At 30.3% G+C, this 22,968-nt stretch overlaps 1 protein-coding gene across 3 annotated transcripts in view; it reads right to left on the bottom strand.

The window, feature by feature from the left end:
• The window catches only part of LOC130442652 (ecdysone-induced protein 74EF), a 307,190-nt gene that overhangs the window by 10,368 nt on the left and 273,854 nt on the right, over window positions 1–22,968 (bottom strand). For all 3 annotated transcript variants that reach the window (XM_056776959.1, XM_056776960.1, XM_056776961.1), the window contains one exon: window positions 21,124–21,348. In XM_056776959.1, coding sequence (XP_056632937.1) covers window positions 21,124–21,348 — 225 coding nt within the window. The remainder of the gene's footprint in view (window positions 1–21,123; window positions 21,349–22,968) is intronic.

Raw genomic sequence — 22,968 nt, 5'->3', positions numbered from 1 at the left:
TGTTGAAAGAATTTAAATTTAAAAATATATTACGCCAATGCTTTCTGTATTTTGACCTCCCAACAGTGAGAGCGTAGTTACCAGTGAAAAAAGTTTAATCTTCATTAAAGTAAATATGAGTTTAAGTAGGAAATGTCATTTCTTGTAATCAAATTTCCGAGACGTCAAGTTTTGTAATGTTTAATGACAGTTTATCTCCGTCTAATTAATTCAACTATTAGATTGAATTATCAAATTGGGATCGTTTTGCAATTTAAAAAATTTCAAATTAATACATCGATGGTTTGGATAAGCAGTTTTAAATAATTCCACTTTACGTCTTTTGAACTTGGAATTTTTATTATTTACCGAACCACTTAATTTTTCGTACCTGTGAAATCGTAAAAAAGTTACCTGTAAAGTTAAACAAAGTCATCGGTCCGTTCAACCCAACCTCAAAAATAAATAAAATAACTCGCCAAAAAATAACATTATCTTGAGTCAATTCTTCAACAAGACAGCCAATAAATTTTAAAAACTAAATATTGAAAAAACGGGGCGTACTATGTAATTAATCTGTCAAGTTGTGTCCACTATTAATTATCAATTATAAATAAATAGCATTTAAAAAATGATAGAACAAATTCAAACTACAAACAAAACTTTTTCGTCAATTTCATTTTAGTATTTATAAGATTTATACTTGATTTTGATGTCAATAGGTACATCAATCCGTAACGCATATCATCGGAAAAACGAGTGCAGTAGAACTGTTTTACTTCATTCAGTGAACAAACACTGTTGCCAATATCATAAAAAGTAAGATATTCCCAATAGAAATAAAAAACAACATTAATTAAATGAATGGTGTTGATCTATTTCAAGTTCAAGAATTGTATTCTGTTAAATTATATTAATTCTCTATATTATTTAAATTATTTTATTACGTATGATTCATTTTATTATTGTTTTTATATTGGATAGAGTCCTATAAATATTATCGACAACGTTGTGATGCTCACACACATTGATTAACGCCGAGTTCGGCCTCAACGTTGCGCACCACTGCATCTATTTCTCAAACCAAGGACACACCGAGAACCAAAGCAAAGCAATACAGCGATTTGAAGGTTATGTACGTTGTTTCCTGGTCAATGTTCGGTACTGGATGCCCCTCTTTACCCTTTACCACACCTCCAGACACTAGCAGCACTCATCGATGGACGAAAGCATGAACCGCTAAAAGTAGTTTTATTATTGCCACACTCACACAGGGTTATGTTATTATCGGATGTTTACAATTTTGAGGAAATTCCTTGAATATTTTTAAAAGAAAGTCTGGTACATAATGGCTTACAAACAATGATAAATGTTTATTAAATAATAGATTTATTTCAATGGGTTCATCAAACTTGAGGTATATTTTTCTCTTGGGATTTACATAGTTAATTGGTTAGTATTGTTTATTATTCGAAAACGTGATTCAAAGCCAACCACTTTATATTCTAATATCCAATAAATTCTATTGATTTCAAAATTTCTTTAACCTTAGCAATTAATGCAAAAAGAAAATGTACAAAATGAAAGAATTTAGAAAATTGTAAAAGTGTGAATAGTTAAATATTTGCAGTAGCCTAGACCAATGTAAGAAGCTTTTCGGATCTCATTTGAAAAATAAAAACTTGACGTGTTGTAAACTTAGTCAGCAACAAAATTATATGTTATTTTTACCGCATAGATGTTTTGAATATAATAAATAGATTATAGAATAATAATATTGATATTTTATTGTAATTTAATACAGGAAAATTTTATTAGAATTCCACTTAAAATAAAATTGAAAGTTATATTTTTATGTAATTAAAGGTTAGGTATTTTATATATGTAAACGCGTTGTTGTCAGATTTTTGAGCGCGAATAAAATTCATTACGTATGAAGCTAAATTTTTTATTTATAACTTTGTTAAAAAAATATTAGCCCTTTATACATTATTAAAAAAATATATTAGATGTCATATATACTGACGAATTTATGTTTTTCCAACATATGCCTACCAGAGTAAGAATCGAAATAAAAAATAAATAATAAGGAGCTACTACGTTGTGAGATTCGCAGTAAAACGATTATTGAAGATAGTAGGCCTTGAATAGGCCGTCCACCCCGGCAAACAGATGGATCCCCCTATTCCCCCCTTTTCGTACCCTCATCGCATCCAATGACGTGCTTCTCGTTTGCACTTTTGCAATGATATAATTATAGAAATTCGCATGCGCACTACTTGATGTCCTTCAGTCGCTGAGTTAAACTGAGTTGCCAGGTTATCACAAAATAGTGTTACTTAGTATTTATTCATCCACTAATATTGCAAACTGAAAGAAATTATGTCGCACTTTTTATTTCTTTATTAATGAAGTCAAACAGTTCTTAAAATATTTATTATGTAACTGATATAAACATGTTTTCGTTCTATCTGCAAAAAAATTTTTCTCTGTTTAATATGGTGTTTTCCAATCTGATTAAAAAAATGCCGTTTAAAAATTAGATAGATAAAAAAGAAACCTATAATAATGACAGATAGAGAGAGAATTTAGATAAAAAATCCGGATATGATTCTTATCTTATAGTTCGAGATGGAATTCTTCTATGTATAGACGCTTTACTGAATTGTTGGCTCGTTTAAATAATATCAAAGCTTATTTCTTATGAAACTGGGTTTGTTATTTTCTAGTAGTCAATTTTATTGTTTTAAGATTATGTTTTTATTGCAAATGTATGTATAATATTTAACAACAAGCTTATAAATAACTAATTAATATTCTATTATTTTATCAACTCAGTTATATTTTGGACAATCTATGTAATAATTATTTAAGGAAGTATCAAGAAAATTTATAATTGGCAACGTTGTATTGCTGCTATCTTCGCGCATATTTTTCTTCTTTTCTTTTTGTCTTATAAAGCGTTACGTGTGACGGCGACCGGAAATGACTCGATTGCGTTTTGTTTTTCCCCGCCATCTTCTCTCCTGCCGGATAAATTATATCATGACGGCGCTTGCCTCGTCAGTTGATTCTTTTTATTCATGTTTTTAGGTGTAATTGCTATATCTGAAATATTCATTTTTATTTGTTGCGAAAACACTGCAGATGTTGGGAATGTTAAGTTTATTTTTCATTATAGTATAGTCTTGTAAGACCAATTAATAGAAACATCATACAGTGATTATTTTTTAATGTTTCTCTTAAAAATATATATTTAAAGAAAATGTGTATGATCCTCGTAAATAAAACATTAGAATGAAATATTAATTTGCATCTTGTAGGAGGAAACTGAATGACAGTATAAATTATTATTATTGGATACCACAAATATTAGAAATAACCGAGAAGAAATTTTTTTAACTGTCAAATTAATATTACAGGTTTTTTTCTAATCTTCAAATAATAATAGGGAGACTTTAAAATTTATTACAAAACCAAGAATATGAATGAAAAAAATCGAATTTAATCAAAATATTATCTGGAATTTTTTTTTCAAAATTTGATAAACACATCTCCATCCTGTTCATTAATAATTGTTTCTCCGTGTAACAATGATAAGCGTGTAATTGTTTATTGTTAAACGATTAAACAAACCATGTAACGGCGGAGCACGACTCGTAACAGTAATCTAGTGGCCTAGGCAAGACACAGTCGACTAGATTCCACGTTACAGTCGTAGTATTTATGACGTCACTTTACAAAGAGAGAGGTTAGGTCAGTTTTTAAATAATAGTAGTTGTAGTTTTGTAACGGGAACTGGTTTTTTTAAGACTTAGCCATACAACATTTTTTTTAATATAATTTGCGTTTATTATTTGATAAATAATGACATAATAGAAGAGCAAATTATGGTTATAAACGAGACGATATTGTAAATTATTTACTATTCTCTCGTGAATACCGCACAAATACGAAGATTCTGTTTCTATTTTGTGAAATTGTGTTACTACCCATATTAGTTAAAATATTAATTAATCAGCATCTATAATGAGCTACTGTTATTTTTTTAACGAAGTAATAAATTTTAAACATTCTATTTATTTGTTTATAAAAGTTGTTTACGTAGACGAGACAAAAAATAATAATTTATGTAAATTTGGTAATTTGTTATGCAAAGAAACATATCTTATGTTACGACTTTTATATGTTTCTATATTGTTTGTTTCTATTTTTTCTTGAAAAATTACTTACGAAGATTTCATTCCCAGAAATTAATTTTTTTAAAAAAACTCTAATCTACCACTCATGATATCAAAAAAGTAAAAGTTTCATAAAAGAGGACTTTTATTGTTATAGCGAATTTTCTTATACAAAATATACAAATATATTTCTGAATATTTATTAGTTTCTCGAAATATTCTGGAAGATTTAACATAACTGGTATATAGATATAGACGATTTACAAAAAAAAAAAAATAAAAAAAGGAACTCGGCAGTTAGCAGAACATAAACCTGCAATAACAATATCTAGTTGGCTGGTGTTAGCTTTGGCATGGCTTGCTGGGACGGTCACTAGTTCATCGACATCGACAGCGACTTTCCGCAAATTCAAGGTCACTTGCTTAGCTTGATGCATTTTACTCTCGTTTTGTTATTTTGTTCCTACTACTCTCGTTGCTTCCGTTTTACTTGTAGCACTTTCGTTTAATGATAGTTATAATTAAAACGTTTATTTCTGTACTTGAGATTGTACTTAATTTAACCACAATTTTTGTGGTTGTTCCGTAAGCGTTATTTTGAAATAATTGAAAAAATATGAGATGGTTAAAAAATTAGAATACTATGTTGATTACAAATAATTCTTTAAATTATATTTTTAATTTTTGATATGGCAGGATTTTGCATGGTTACCAATCCCTGGTAATAGTTTATTGCTTGCTTATTTCCACGTCTAGAGGCGTTCATCTCCAGCTATTTTTATTTTACAGTCAGGAAATCAACTAATAATTTTTTTATGGATATTAAACGATGTTGCCACATCGAACAAATATTTTAAAGTAAGAGAAACTACTACCACATAAGATATTCGCTGTGACGTTATTGGAACACGTACTTTGAATAATTTCCCACATTAATGAGTTCATTTTAGCTATCATTAAATAGTTTGTACTTACGAAAAATATGCAAAAGATTACTGAATTTATGGATACATTTTTTAATAAAAAAGTAACACACTTTCCGATTTGTTAACATTTTTGGTAATGATCTAATTAACATTCAACTACAAAATGTCTGAAAAAGAAAAAATCCTTTTGAACTTACCGTAGTTAAACAGCAAAGTAAAAATTTACACATAGAAATATTAAAAGAAGGCTAAGACATTTTAGGGTCGCCTGAAATTTTTTTCCAGAATCATTTTTATGTTCTAGCGTATTCCCTTCCCAATATTAACTACCGTTTTTCTCCTTAAAATAAGCATAAACGTATGCAATAACGTCTTTGTCTGATGAATACCTCTCTCACGCAAGTGAAACTTTAAGGTTAGGAAACAGTTAAAAGTCACTAGAGGTGAGACCTGGTGAATATGGAGAGTAATTAACCAATTTGAAGTTTAATTCGTGAATTTTAGCTATTACGATCTTTTAAGGGTGAGAAGGTACATTGTCCCAATGTTAAGAACTTTGTTTTTCTTCAAATACGGTCTCTTTCTAGCAATATCTCCCTTTATCTTATCAAGCAATGATGCGTAATACTTTTCTATTATTGTTTCACTATTTTAAAGTAGTCGATGAACACAGTCCCATGACCATACCAAAAAACGGTCGTTATCATTTTACGGTCGATGAAACAGACTTTGTTTTTTTCGGAGCAGGTTCGCACTAAGTGCTTTAACTCTCTATTTCATTTGCATGGCTTACTGCCTTTTTAAAACTAATTAAATGACAAATCGATGATCAATTTTCCACATCTTCACAAAAATCTTCACGACTCACTTATACGATTGTCAAACATATGCTAAGCATTCAAAATAGCTGATATTTTAACATATATTCTTAAATATATTACCCAACTTATATTTTCATTTTTATATAGGAATCTTATCAGATAACTCTCATATATAAGCTATAAGAACATCAGTAAACCTGACTTTACGAGATCAAATATATGAGAAAAAAGTAAATACTTATATTAACAACATTATTGTAATGGTTAGAGTATACAAATATATCGCAGGACATACCCAATAAAGATGGAACCCCAAGCCAGTACAAAACGATAAAAATATATATAAATGTGGTCGTAAACAATTAGAACTTAGATCCATAGAGACAGTGTGTCACATTTATAAATATTTGAGAAACACATTGTCACAAGCGGAAGAACTAACAATAAGTCGCTGTGAAAGTATGACAAAGTGTAATCGTTCACTATTTATAGGTTTATATGTTAAAAAGAACTTGTGGCGATGTACCACAGACACATTTTTTCTTTTAATAAAAAATTCTGACTTCTTACAAGTCGTGGAACGTTGCGCAAACAATTGCCCTAATTTAACTTTACAAAACTATAACTTTTAGTTTTTCTATTCAAGAAAATGTTTTCTACAAAGGACAAGTTCCATTTTTTTATTTTTCTTCTGAATATGCCAAAAAAAAGGATTCACCGAGGTTTGTTTTGAACAGGAATACACGAAATGAGTATTGAAACAGATAGAACTTTTAAAAGAAAATAAGTGAATAAAAATAATTCAAAAATTATGAGGTAAGATGCAATTCATAAAGAAAAAAAATACAAATAGGAGTTTATGAATTGAAGCTTTAGAAATCTTCAAGTATATAGTAAAGACAATAAGAAATTGAAGGAAAAATATTAGCAGCTACGCAAAAATAAAAAGAAAATGATTTAAAAAGCAATGATAAGACCCATACTAATGTACAGCGCAGAAACAATGACTGAGAGAAGAAGCGGAGTTGAGAATAGCGGAAAGTAATATAATAAAAATATGACGCCCCTTCAAGATTAATGAAAATACATACAGACAGCGTATGAATCATGAAATTGAAGTGACAGTTTCAGTTAAAAGGAGAAAAACACAAAAAATAAAATAACTAGGAATGCAGACGCTTTCGACGATTCGAAAGAGTAGTGTAAGCGCTTTAGTGAGGGCCGAAAGAGCACTGAAGATGACCAGCGCCCAGGTAGCCCTGTGACTGTTTCATCTCCGGAAACAGTGACCAAAATGAACCAAATTGTGCGTGCAGATCATCGAATAAGCATCCGGATGATTGCCGAGGCTGTAAACGCCGATAAAGAAACGGTTAGAAAAATTTTAAACGAGGAATTACACATGACAAAAGTCTGTGCGAAGATGGTGCCAAAAAATCTGACTCCTGACCAAAAGCTCTTGCGTCAACAGGTCTGCCCAGATTTCCTTAAAAAGTAAGAAAGGTTAAAAAAAATCTGCTTTGAAAGGGACCCTATTTGAGTCGATGGAAGCGGTAAAGCAAAAAACGACAGAGCTCCTAAAGGCCCTCAACAAAGAAGACTTTCAGCACTGCTTCGATCAATGGGAAAAAAGTATGGAAAGGTGTGTGGCGAGGGGAGAGAAGTATATTGCAGGGGAGTATTCGAATGTAGATTAATTTTTATAATAAAACCCTTTTTCGTAACCAGTCTTGTTATTTAATAGCCCGACCTCTTATATGGCCCAGATCAAAATGGTTAAAAGAAGTAGAAGAGGACCTGAATAGATTATGTAAAAAGACCAAGGACAGGACCGCATAGAGACAATTAACGGTGGAGTAGAATAAAAAACAATTAGGATTGGATACTTAAAAAATGCAAAAATCTCGATTTTTGATGTTCCAACTACGAATTACAAGATAATATTTCAGGTCAGAAAATATATCAGAGCAAAGTTCTGTAGAATTGCAAAATATATAATTTTCGATTTCATTTATTATTTCCTTAATTTATTCAGGGCGGTTATCGCTTGTTTTTAATATTGTCACTCGCGTTACAATTTTAATCACAAATAGTTATTTTATAACACAAAAATAATTAGCTACCATATGTGGGTAACGATACATACGTTAAAAATCGTCTGTAAGTGATAATTTTTGTTCATACTACTCGCTTTTTTCCAGCTATTCTCTTGACACGTAACAACTGACATCACCAAATATGTCACGTGATAAATTGTTTACACATAATGTTATTACCTAATTTATGATAGTCTCAAGGTTTTCGACAAGAAACAGAAATATATTTCTGGTGTTTACCACTTGAAACGTATTATATTCGCAATAACATTTATACTTCCGTTTTCCTTCGGCCGAACAAGGATGTGGCTAAAATTCATGTTACGATCTAATAATTCAGGATGTGTGTTTTTAATTGAATTTTACGCGTATCGAACTCAACTTGTTAAGTCAAAGCGGACGATCGTTATAAGATTTCTTGAGCGGTGGTCGTGATCATTCTTCGGAAAATCGTTATTATATCAACAGAATTTTGAGGGTTCAAATGCTTACCGGATGAAAGGTCTCAACGTTTTTTTTTCATGGAAAGATTATAGGGTGTTTGGTTATCAAAAGAAATAAAAAATATTTCATTTTATAATTTTTTCTAAAACTTCATCGACCATTTTCTTAACTTATTGTCATTCTAAGGATGGTACTAGAGTTTTTATGATATTTATTATTCATTTTTCATTTCGATACTTACTTTGATTGGTATAAAGTTTGCTTTTGTGATAGTTCAAGTAATAATACTCTTTCAACTTTTTTTCCCATAAATTTGAAATACCGCTCGATCAGAGTGGGATTTTCGCGTTCACATAGTGCCACTAGATGGCATTTAAGTGATGAACAACAATCAGGTGTTTTGTACAAGTCTAGAAAAACTTTAATGTCGTTGCGGAACTTTTAATATGATGCTGATGCATTTTATTATATAAGTGGTCCATTTATTAAAGATGGAATACACGATAGCGTATTCAGAAGAGCAATTATAATGTTTTCATCAGGAAATTATGCGCTTTGAACAATATTATCTAGGCCAATATAATGAAAACATAATGGGAGACTATATTTGGGATTTATTGAGATTAATAACGTGAAAGAAAAAGGAAAAAAAACCTTTTTTTTTCAAAGAGATTGAAATCAAATTTTTGGTTGACCGTTTTATTCATGACGCCTTTTGTCATTTAGTCCTATTTCATTCATTAATTGTAGTGGAATAGTTACTTCAAATTAGACTAGTTAGTCTAATCTGAAATAAATGCATTTGTCAATCCCACACTTCAGTTCGATTCCATTTAAATCCCAGTTTTCAATTTTTACAATATCTTCATATCATCACCTTATAATAGTATATTATTTAACGAGTGGTAATAATGTACGACATAATAAAAAGACCACAGGCCCTGATGTGTAACAACGGTTTAACTATGAGGCACATCTTAAAAGTAAGTTTCCTGATGTTTGCTCCTTGAATATACAAAACATTGCGTATCATTCAGAACAAGAAGCTTGGAATGCTTACTGTAACAGTTGTGTTCTTTTGTTTGTGTGAGTTGAATTCCTGTCCTCCGGTGACTGTTTTGGTAACGACGAAGTTTCACAATTCTATATTTTTTTTTTAAATTGGGAAACAAACTTACTCTCTGTTTGTCCCTGGTAATTTTATCGATATACTATCACTTGTAGTTTCACTTGCATAAAATAAACGATTTTGAATATTTTCGTAAAATTTATAACACGGTAAAGCATTAAATTACTCTTAGAGAAAAAATCCAGTTCTATGTTGAAGCATTTACAATATTCTGTATCACATTATGTGATGTAATCGTTAAAATGTATCATAAATGAATAGTGTTTGTTGTACTGTTACTTGCCAAAATTTATTCGATTAATTTAACAGTCAAGCGAAATCTTGTAAACATTTATATGCAAAATATATTCAGTGTTAACCTTGTCGTATAATTTGAAGACAAAAACCATTGTGAAAGATTTCAATTTGTTTCAATATTAAAAATATGGGGCTATTAATTATGCAAATCTATTGAAGATTCAAAACAAGTTTCGAATGACATATTGATAATTTTGACCTGTCCCAACGTTTTGATTGTAATTGAACGTTGTCCGTTAAGAGAATTATCAAAATTTGTTAATCAAATTAGCAAGAAAGCAAAAATTGTTTGTGTTTTTTAATAGATGGAAAAATCTAAGTACAAAATTGTTCACTAACAATCAAAAACACATTTCTGACTTATTTTCAGATTCATCTTTGATTTTTTAGTGAGAATTAAGCATCCTCATTGTTTAGTAATAAATAATCTATGCTTCCATGAACTAATCATGTTTTGAATAATGATGAACTGATAGTACATAACGAAATATGGATATAAACTATTTATAAATATTTATTATCTACAAACATTTAACCTGTTATTGATTTGACCATGGAATTCAAGAAAAACAACCAATATAGCCTATATTTGAAATTAATACGTGGTAAATAGCAAAAACTAATGCCATATCCGCAACACACACAAGCATTGAGCATAATCACGTGAAAGCACTGTGCACGAATTTATCCCTTAGCTTCTTTTCAATGGCTCCAAAAGAATCGAAAAGTGTTTTCAATGCTATTATGATTCGAAAAAAATTTTTAGAACTCTAGAACCCATTATACCCTTTCAAGTATTGAGGGTTTAGATATCACTTCCTTTTTATCCATTTCTCTCATTCTTTTCGGTCCTTTGCTAATGCACTCATTTATCGTATTCTTTCCCCTTCTTCTTTTGCTACTTATTCTATCTAAGTTTTCCTAGGTCTTATTTCGATTATTTTTGCTTCTACCACTTTTATTTAGGCTTTATTGTATTTTATACCGTGCCAATTTAAACAACTTTCAGCTATTTTGTTTCCTATTTGAACTCATTTATTATCTTGCTCATCTTCGTTTTCCCTACTATTTTCTATAGTTGTTTCATTTCTGCTTTTGTGCCTTTTTGTTCGATACTCAGGTACTTTCATATAGTAAGTACTGGTATCAGTTTTTATATATTCCCCTTGGTCACTCTATTACTTTTCTATTTTCCTCATACTATTCGATATAATTTTGATGTCTATTGAGTCAAATGCTGTTTCGAAATCGATAAATGTCATATGTACTTCACTGTCTCGATTCTTTTACGAGAATTGGAAACAATAATGATTTCTATTTTTTCTAAAGATCCAAGAAAGCGAATCGAAAATCCTCACTAGTCTACGTTAATTCTGATACACGTTAAGCCACTTTTATTTTCCTGACAAGAATAAGATGATGGACTAAGCGTAAAAGGAATCAATTAAAACATATTTTATGATATTAACTTGAGGCATACGTATCGCTGAGTTTAAAAAATATTAAATGTATTTGTGCGAATATCAGCCAAACGATTTTATTATATATATTATATAATAATATTAAAAAGTGACAAGTCTTGATCGCCTTTAAAAATATCTTGTAATCATATGAGATGGGAGGAAGATATTTTTTCTTAATATTTAGTTTAAAAAAAAAATATATCTCTATCTATAACCTTATTTTTTACTACTAGCAGTTGCGGAAATTGATGTACATAATTCTGAACCACATGATTACACCTCAAGATCGTTTTTATTGTGTATTTAAAAATTTTGTACCCTAATTAATATCGCAACTATAGTTTTTTGAGCAAATAAAATAGAAAAATAGATGAATGTTTATGATTCTGGCCTCCATTTATGAAAAAAAAAACTCAAAAATAGCTAAATTGGCGGTTTATAATAGTTTCGTGGCTTTAAATAGTGATAAAACGTTTTTTCGAAATAATCTTTTACAAAAATTATCTCGTCATCAAATGAACTTCTCATATTTTCTTGTATTCCATATAAAATAACAAACAATTTCAAAAAAAACGTGATTTTTTGAATTTTTACAATTTAAAATAAAATCAGTAATACTAAACACACTGTTTACACTGCCGCTACACTAAAAGATTACACTGTCTGATGCACGTTTCGATAAACAAGTTATCGTCTTCAGAGACTGAAGGTAAGCTAAACTAAACAGTTAACCTTCAGTCTCTGAGAACGATAACTTGATTATCGAAACGTGCATCAGACAGTATTGGTGTACTTAGTGGTAATGTAATCAGTATGTTCAGTATGAATATCACAAACGTTCCTAACTTAGTTAAAATACTCAAACATTTTTTATGAATTTATATTTCCTCCAAATTATTTATTCTTGTAGATTACTAAAAAAAATAAGAACTCAATTTCACGACATCAAAAACAGTTATGAAGGATTTATATGGAAAGTTGGTTTTTGGCATTCAAAATCATAAAACTAAGTATCAATTTTCTTCAATTTTCCAATATTTTTTCGTAAATAATTTGAAAAAAATAGCTTCTAAAGAGCTTGAACAAAAAATCTATAATTACTTAAAATTTTTGTTTCTGCGAAATGATTTGAAAAAATTACAATTTCCTGTGACGATTTTTTATTAAATTTTGAAAATAGAGGTTAAGATGAACAAAAATATGTTAATTTGCCAAGTTTTTTATAACATTGTCGCCAACTACGATTTTATTAAATGGACCGTATACCTACTCTGATAGTTAATCAACAAGTTGTCGTAGGTTATTGGGAGGCCCCAATTTTTTTCAATATTCTAGCGTCATAAGTTATTTATAGTACATTTAAAAAAGTTTAGATGTTAAAAACGATCCCGACGGCGTCTACTTTGACTTCATAATGCTAATTTTCAGGATAATTATCTGCAGTTATGGTAATATTTGTTAATAACTTTAAATTTTTCAAGTAAACAAACAGGATGTGCTTGATTTTTGAATGTTCTAAAAGCATAATGAGGAAATGTCACTCCTTTTTGTATTAAAATGAAGTATATCAAACTGTTTTTATTAGGTAATATCAAGGCGGCAAGAGCGACCATACACATAATTTTTATATGAATTTTTAGATACTCAATACTTTCCAAACATAAACTACTCACTTAAAACTGATATAGTTTTTGTTCCCAGTATTCTATTTTGATTTAAAAACTTCACTATCATCACAATAATCAATTTCTATGTAAAAATGAATATTTTTTACACAAATACATACTTTTGAGGTTCGGTATTGACCTTCCACATTTGACATTTAATATATAAATAGTAAGTTTATTAATTTTACTTTAAGGTGAATTTAATTGATTCAATTGAGGTATTGAAAGAAAACAGTGATTAAAAATTCATTTTGATATGGTATTATTAAATTTGTTGCTAAACTGCTTAACATTCCATACTAGAAATAGATTTTTGCAAAGTTTAGAAACCAAATAGTTTGTGAATGGTGTTCGAAAAACGTTGACTAAAGTCCCGGGTCATATAATGAGGTTTCAAAATGTATTAGTAATAATTTTAACTCCAAATTCTACGTTGCTACTAACCCTCTAAAAGTAAAATAACAAAAACCACGAAGACGGTCAATTTTACAGTTTTGAGCTCTATTTGCGCATGCTTCTGTTCAACATATATTGTGTCTTAATCTATGTTCCATATATTGTGATGTCTGTCTGAAGTTTGAGCATAATTATTTCCTTTGATAACAACTTTTTGGTTTTTTTTAATACATGTGCATTTAATCAGGATCTGATAATTAGTTAGTTCTAATAGTCAAACTTTTTTGAGAAATAGTAGCTGATTTTGTAAGTATAGAAAAAAAGATGAATTCGGTATCTCCATTCACAAAACTAGTATAATTTATATTATATATAAAAATTTATGCAAAGAACGTTTGAAAGTCATGTCTATAACATTCAAAAATTTTTTTAGTTGACATTTAAAAAAAAAGTAGCTCCTAGATGTTTATTTTTTGAACGTGACCTATCTCAACTTGAGAAGTATTGCTATGCCAAAACCACAAAATAGGAAATGGCTAGATATAAATGCATCGTGGGTAGTGAGCTCGATTTAAAAATAAAAAAAAATTGGCATGTTGGTCAAAACAAATGCGTTTTTTTTTAAATATGATAATACTCAAATAAAAAAATTCAATATTTAAATACAAATAAAATGGTTTATTTTTATATCTCATTCAGACATTCCAAATGTAAAATTCTCGTCCTTATCAGGGTAATTTGAAAATTCTTAAAACTCAATCAAACTAGTAGTTACGATGACGCATAAAAACAAGTAATGGCGGTACTACACGATGCTTCCAAAGTTGGACGCTGGTATGATTGGACGCATCTTGTGGTCGTAGCGCGCAAGTCATTCGACTAATGTCGAAGAATTTATATCTGTTGTATGCTGTTCGTGTCACTTTTTTGCTACTTTTTCAATTCTTTAGGTAAATTTAAGTGAGGTGCCAGCCTTCGTCCAATGTTCAGCCGTACGTTAGAACGCGAATGTTGGCGCAAACCGACGCATAGTGTAGTACTGCCTTAATAACATACGTTTTTTGTATCGCAAATTAGTATGCTAGAGCTACACCACTACATAGAAAGAGAAAAAGCAAAGGAAAGAGAAGAGATGATAAACAAAGTAGTTGAAGACGCAATAAATAAAGTAAGAACGGGTGATAATGAGAGAGAGAATATATGGAACATAAAATAAAAAAGAGCAAGAAGCTTTTCACACAAACAGAAGAGGGAGGTACTCAGAAGATAGATGAAAGAAAAAATTAGTAAAATGTTATATATCTAATATACATAGAGATTGGGGTAGTTTTTAACACCGAAGATAGAATACAAACCTAGAGGAACTGAGAAATAAAAAAAAATAGTTAAATCGATGAAAAAGACTTACGAAACAATAATATACAGATAGAAAGAAAAATATCAGATGAACTTTTAATGAATAAAACAAAAAGACAGTTTGAGCGATTTATTTTAGTCATGGGAACGTGAAAAGTGAAAAGAGTTGAAAAGATGAACAACTAGATATTCTAGTAGAGTATGAAAATTTAGAATCATTTAGACCCAGTACTTTGAGAAAAATAGGTAATTGATGAGAAATGGAATGGAACAGAATCAGTGACGATCATACAGTGAACTATAATGATCCAACAAAAAAATATAATACAAATTGAAGAGATGGGATCAAGAAAAGTGAAGAAGGAGAGCATGAAAATATTAACTAAATGGAAGTACTTGACAGAGACAGAAAATTGATGGAAGAAGACACGAATGCAAAAAGGCACAAGGATGAGATGATATTAATAAGATAAAAAACACATATTCTACAAAATATACGATACATAACAAAGTGGCAGTAGACACACTAACTTTTGATTTATATCATGTATTTGTTAGATATGACGCCAGGACAAAAGTGAGTATAGCCAATGTGTATTAAAACGTTGGTATTCCAAACAAGACTTTGTATTTCTTATGTATTTATACTAGATAATTATACATTTTTCTCATTACAAATAGTCCATGGTTTAAAACTGAAAAGATTTACTCAATTTAAGAACGTTTTTCTTCACCCAAACAAATATTTTGTCGGCAGACGAGTTAATCGATCTATTATTTAAACCTCTAACCTAATATAATCTATCGATATTATATACAAATGATGTAACAAGTTTTCAATTAATTATGCAGGTCGTGGAATATTCTTAAACATGAAATCAGTAAGTGTTATTGTAATATAAAAACTAAGACTGATAAATCTTGCGTTTGACCTACCGTAAGGACATATTTTTATCACGGAATCATCATTAAATTTTCAATTTGAATAAATCTAAACAATAAGATAAAACACTTTTCAACAACTACTTAATATAGCTTACATTAGACGCACTAGAATATTTTTTTTTCTACTATTCTGTAGAGGACGTTTACATGCTGTAAATACTAAACAGCAATTTAAACTGGGACTTTCCTATGTACATGTATGCTTATATTAAAAAGAAATTCGTCACATATGAATTATATGATATGATATAATAATACATAAAAATAATTCGCGAATTAGCTTACATTTAATGTAAGCTGATTTGCGAATTATTTGGGATACTATAAATGTATAAGAGCTATCATTGTATATCTCTAAGGTATTTCAAATAATATGGACGCCCTAGGGGCCGTTAAGCACATAATCCTTTAGATAGGCCTGTCGAGCCCCACATGACGATACTAAAGGCCGATGTCCTTTGAGAAGCCGATCAGGTGCTTTGACTGGAAGCCTTTGATGTCATTAGGCAAGCTGTGAGGCTTGCCCAAGTGTTTAAACCGCGCTCGTGTGAGTGCTGGGCACATACAGATGACGTGGTCTGAGGTTTTATCCTCCTCCACAGAGTGCGGTTACTAGTCGGATTTCGCGCCTATTTAGTTGAAGCAAATGCTTGGTATGAGACGCACAAGGTCTATCTATGTGTGCTTTTGCTTTTCTAATGCTAACTGTCTCTATTCATCTCTGCCGAGCCCGCCTTGAAAGTAGACCGTTAAGAGACACGATAGCAACACTGAGTGAGTCCGCTTCGTCGTTGACTTTGCTGCCCGAGTGATCTTGTACTCTATCACTAATCTAAAGTACACTTTTTTGGCGTTATGGCTTGTATGGCAGCTCTGCTATATGAGCAGATTAAGGTCTAGCGTCGATTGAGTATTGTGCGTCCTCATTCCAACCCAACGAATACCTCGGCTTGGAAGACGGTAGCGTGTACCGAAAAAGATTCGCTTATTTTGGGGTGTCCTTCGCAGGGGGTGCTCTGGCTAAACCATTTCTTCTGGAGCCGTCTGTATACTAGGTGACTCTATTATTCAGTATATCGGGCCTCGAGTCACTGCTCCTGGCAAATAATAGTATAATAATATTTACAACTACGTTTAACCGCTTAATACAAAGATATGACTGTCCAATAATTGATTCATACTATTTCATTTTATATATTAAACCAGTACAGCCAGGATTAATTATTGAAAAACGTACATTTATACATACATATCAATACGTTTCATGCGTTTAAAACTAACCAGTACAATGTTAAAAAACCAGTACTAATAGTCACCTTAGTTTATATATTGAATTGCCTTAAGTAAATCTCGTAATTCCCACTTGGGCGCCCCTATTAAAAACGAGAGACTTATTAGACAACTATGATGAAAAAAAATATCTACGTATACATCTCCTTATAAAAGAAAGTAAAAACTTTGATGAGAGAATTCTAGCTATATTCTAGCAACGGAAAGAAAAGTAAGAGACATTGTAAATTTTGCAACAACGCCTGAAAAGGCATAAACATAAGACAAGAAGAAGAAGCAAGTTTTGCTAGTTATATAAAAATTTTTATTTGAACAAATCCAGATACGGAGTTTGAGGTAATAACATATGATATTAGAACTTCGTAAGGAATTTATTATCGTAGAAATAATGATGAATTAGTAAGATTTGTGAAGGAACAAGGAATAAACGGAGACTGAAATCAAAATGGAAAAATTAGATAAAACCTAAAGTATAAAAGAAAGAATTTACAATAAATCAAACTACATACTTAAATTAAAAATATGTCGTACAATGCATTATTTATAAGGAATAATTTTTTTTTCTTACTTAATGCGTAAATGTAAATCTGTGGTCTCTCGAAAAATTTGAAGGTGACACCTAAATTTAGCAGTCGCTGTTTGAACTTCGATAAAAAATGTTTTCGATTTTTTTTATCTTTCGCATGATACTATTTATTAAAGCAATCTTAAAATACTGTGGCGGCTCCTTGGGGATCGGCAACGGGAAAAAATTATGATTTATATTGGTTTTGGTTTAAATTCAATACCAAATTCAACTATTTTTTATCAAGTAGATTTTGTTCGCTTTGCGTTCACTTCGATGGAAATATTAATATATACTTATTGAGATTTTCACACCCAAAAGGAATCGACCTTGATTTTTCTGTTTATGTGAAAGTATACTCAAGAATGAAATTATTTGTAAGAGGAAATTTTAATAACATGTTCAATAAAAAGCTGTATAGCTGATTCACTACTACACACGTCTAGGCATCGGGAAAAGAAGATGGTAGATGTTTTGTACTAGTGGCCTCTGCGCCATTGTGACTTTCAGTGTTGCTGATTTTATCTCTCGATCAAACGTTGACAACAGTCAAAGGTTTCAAACGAGACCAAAGGTTCGAAACGGTGATATAGTGTAGGAATAGTTACCCCTTTCTGGACAGCAATTTTAAGAGTAATAGGAAGACGATCTGCAGAGCCAGTTGCCATATAATTGCTACGTAGTTAAGTGGATCATCTGGTCTTCTTTGTGTTAATACAAAAAACACACATATAGTAAAGTTAAAATTCAATTTAATGAAAGTTCCTCTCTAATATTTTTTTTAATATCATATACGAGACGTTTTTGTGATAACTACGGTAATATAGTTCAAGTTCAATAATACTTGTTTGAGTATGTATTATTCAATTTGATAAACGCGCGTCTATGTGAGTTGTTTATTAGAAAACTCAATTCGCAATTCGTATATTAAATTTTGTCGTATCACGATGTTATCACAAATGACAGAAGGCAGGTCAGTTTTAAAAATCTCCTTTCATGTGGCCCGTTATGTTCATACAGCTTTCTTTATATAAATAAAAAAGAAAAAGCTATTTATCTTTTGTAACTGATAAGTTTTTTTTACATGTAATGTTTGCCTAATGTCTGCGATTGACAATAGACGCTTTTTATTCGTGTTGTTTTGTTTTAGTTTAACCTGTTCTGTAGGATACATAATCTTTTTTTTTATAAAAAAACAATATAATACCCTAATTTTCACAATATTCATGTGGTAAATAATTAAACAACTTTCAAGCAGTCGTATATATTAACTGTTAAAAGACTAAAGTGTTTTTCAACAAATTCGGAATATCAGTATCAGCTATTAACGAATTTAATCATGTATCCTATAGTAGCCATGTCATGAAATTACAACAGACGAGCAAAAGCGCGGCGCAATTTTTTTACATTACGTAAAACTGACCTTAGTCAATGTCACTACTCGGTATAAAAATAGATCGCCGCTGCCTAGACTTTCGGTTTCTACGAGGAAACGGCAATACGAATACCGATGGTTAAATATTTGTCTACTTAGACGTTGTTTTTTCATTTGAAAGTAATTTAGTTGATCAAAATAATTATGGATGATTATTTGATCAAAATATTAATATTGTTTTCGATTACAAGAAGAGACTTCTTACTGCTACTAATAATATTCACATTAGAACGTCTATTGTATAATAATCGTATTATTAGGAATAGAACGAGAAATGCGATGTTTTAGGAAACCTAAAAACAACATATGAAATTTATTCAATTGTTCGACGTTATGAATAGACGCCACACTTGATTTTTTCCAAAATAGGTACTTAATCTTATTCAATTAATATTTTCAATAGGGATTTCTTTGAATATCATAATTTGAACAAATTATTAAAAAACTTTTATTTTGGATACGATACCCTTCGTCCATACTTTATTTGTAACGTTGCGTGAATTTCACAAGGATGTAATAAGTGTATAAAAATTTATTTTTTGTTAATTATAGTAATAATACGATTAATAATATGATTTTTTTAATCATCCACCAAAAAAGTTTTGAAATTTTGGGTTTTAAATTTAGGTCTCATTTTTATCTTATATGCGCCAAAAAAGTAAACAAAATGAAGTAATAAACTATTGAAAATATCAATTTTTCAGTTTTTATCTGAAATATAATCAAATTACATACTTATACTATCAATAATTAAATAGGAATACGATATTAATTATTTTGCATTTATAATTACTTATAAAAATAAAAAAGTATAAACGAAATTTCTCATGAAAGATAATTTAAAAAATTAATTAGATCTACCACGGATTTTGACAAAGTAGTTATCCTTAAAATCCACGACTAAATTAATACAATTTAAAAGATAATTTGAATACTTGTTTTTCTCTGTAATCTGACATTTTTACCCTTGAATAATTCTCAAATATTTTATATACATACAGTGAATGCTTGAATAAATTTAAATATAGTCTGTAGTTAAGTTTAATTAACATGTAAGGAGTTAAGATAGGTCAAGTATAAATAATAAAATGCTGCGTTGCCAATTTTACTGCACTTGTAACGTTATCGCTTCTCACGTTCCATCTATATGAATTTAACGTTTATATTTTTGATGGATTAATGAAAATCCTTGAAGTATGTTTATTGAATAATGCTGATAAAGTATTACGGAATGTTAAAGTGTATCTGCAAATGTGCATTTTTAGAAAAAAAAGTGTCGTGCGCAATTTCGGTAATCATGTGTTTTCTCAGTATTAGACAGATTAGTTTATTTTTTTTTGAACAATTTTTAAAAAATTCAATATTTTGACAATGACGACTATTGACAGATAAATAGGATTTGTACAGTCGGTGATTTCAAGTCGACAAAAGCGTAGCAATAAATCAATAATTTATCCAAATTCCAAAACTATTTATTATAATTTCGTTCACATTACAGTTTGCCTGCGGCTCAATATAAGTTTAATTTTTTATGTGTAAATGTATCAAAGATATCCTCAGTGTGGTCACTGACTAATCCATCATCGCAGAGCCAAAAAAATCTACAATTATTGGATTTGGACACTAGTTGCCTTTCACAACGTTATATCCTACTAAGATAGGAGATAGGTTTTAAATAGGGGATGGGAAGTTTGTATGGAAATTATTTTTTTAGGCTAAAAATTAGAAATAATAACTATGCATTTCAGGGTTTTTAACATTCAAGACTCGAAGGGCTGGAGAATGAAAGTTTGAAGATCCGTCAAATTTTAAGGCCAACGAATAAGTTTATTATACATATTTTAATCTGTATCAATCTCAGTTCTATATGCATTAGCTGGTAGTTAATAGATTTATGAGTTGGCAATATTGTAAACGTATGTGTGAGATAGAGAGTCTCGTTGTTTTATTTTATTGGAGGACTTATTTTTAAGTGGAATGGCTCTGATATAGGAAATATTTTTCTTTACAGTTCTGGGGTTCGATTTCTTTATGACTATACGTTTGTAAGACAAATTTGCGTTTTTTATAATTCTGATTAAATGATGCATATATGTGTAAACATATCTAAAATTAGAATTGAACATAACTTACTTGTAGGAAAAGGTTGATAGAATTGCTGGGACATGTGGTTTGGCGGCCTTTGTCCGTGGTGAGGTGCATTATTCCACGAAAAGGGGTGTCTTGGGAACAGGGTGCCTACCGGTGAGTGTATTGATGGTTGTAACCTTGCTTTTAGTTCATCGGTTGATGTGTGACCTGAGGAGGAACTGTCCACATCGGAAACACCGGAATCTGCAGGACTAGGTGGGAGAGAACCTGAAAAAAAACGGCACAGAACTGTACGAATAGGCAATGCAATGTATTTTGAACTCGGTAGTTGTAAGTTATTATCCATATAAATACATAAAATCCAAATTTTTGAAATTCTGTTTCTTAAATATTTAAAATAAGATGTAAACATCGATCAAACAGATATAGATGTTTCATGTTTGTAGAGATTTAAATCAAAAATGAAAACGGTTTAGACGATTGGCGATTCAAAATAAAGTGAGGTTGAGTATTAAAACTAATTTCAATAATAAAATTATTTCTTCACGTGGAGATTACCCGGTTTAATGCTGTTAATAGTAATAGTATGGATATAAATACAAAAAATAATACAAATAATTGAATATAATCAAAAATTATTTTTAACTTATCAACAATAATTATGAATGCTAAAACAAAATTTCTCATGGTAATAAAAAGATAATTAATTACTAGATTTTTAACCAAAACAAAATTAATGATTCTATTTTGCCTTTAAATAGAATTACAGTTCCCAGAGGGTCACTGTGTTGGCCAAATTAATTTCCTAGATATCTTCAAGGATTCCTATTTATTGAGTAAGGGTGAACGTGTACGAAGAGGTAGAAAGAATAAGAAGTATAGCGCCAGGCCGCTTGTCATTAGTTACGCAATCTTTGTTAGCAAGGGTAGTAAATAAACAACACACCCCAATAGCATGTGGAAAAACCCTACAATTGAACAGGTTTTAAATTCATCGTAGATGTCCGGTCCATCCCTCTATGTCCGGCCTGACCTTAGTGACCTTTTTGCCCATTAATCATATCTATTATACAAGACAGGGTCATTCTTTTTAGTAGGCCAAACCTGTTTTCATCGTTTTAAACGTTTTAAAACTGTTAGATGAATGAATTGACCGATTGGAGGCATCCAGATTATGTCGTTACCTTACATTGACCGTTGGTTAGTGCTTTTGATAAAAAGATATAACCTACGTGAGAACTTCGAGTTACTCCTTTCGAAGTTCGGGTGTCACAAGAATTGTTTCGTAATTTGCATACGAATTCAACACCAAGAAATGTGTTTTGATTTATTTGATCGTCGCCATTTCTTGTTATAAGTAAATAAAAAATTTGTGTCACTTTGATTGCCAAACGGATTTTTCACCAAATTTGATTTGCATATTTTTTGGTGTGGTTGTCAAAACACCGAGTAACCGTCACATTAATTGCTTTAGTTAAGTGTACGTGAACTGCCTCCAAACTTAGTAGTAGTAGTACAAATTAGTACAAATTGTGAAGAAATTCTAAATAACAAGTTAGTTCATTACCTAAAACACTAAACTACCACCGTACTATATTTATATTCGAAAATATTTTATTATTTTACAAAATATTCTCTATACACTTTTCTATGTGTGAAGCAATTTTCGACATACTTTTTTTTCGACAGAAAGCAGCCTTAGCTTCTATGTGCTTCATCTGCAAATTACTTTTTGGCTCAAGCAATTTTCCAATTCCGAATCAACTTGATTTTCTGGATCATTAAAAATCGCATTGTTTCAACAGTAGCAGTTTTTAGATTTTCTCCAATGACTTCTGCCAAACAACTGCTTGTGTTCCAATTGAGCATCTAATGTTGCTCTAAAGC

The sequence above is a fragment of the Diorhabda sublineata genome, chromosome 4 (assembly GCF_026230105.1).
Source record: "Diorhabda sublineata isolate icDioSubl1.1 chromosome 4, icDioSubl1.1, whole genome shotgun sequence".
Classification (NCBI taxonomy): Eukaryota; Metazoa; Arthropoda; class Insecta; order Coleoptera; family Chrysomelidae; genus Diorhabda; species Diorhabda sublineata.
This window is presented reverse-complemented; position numbering and strand designations above follow the sequence as displayed.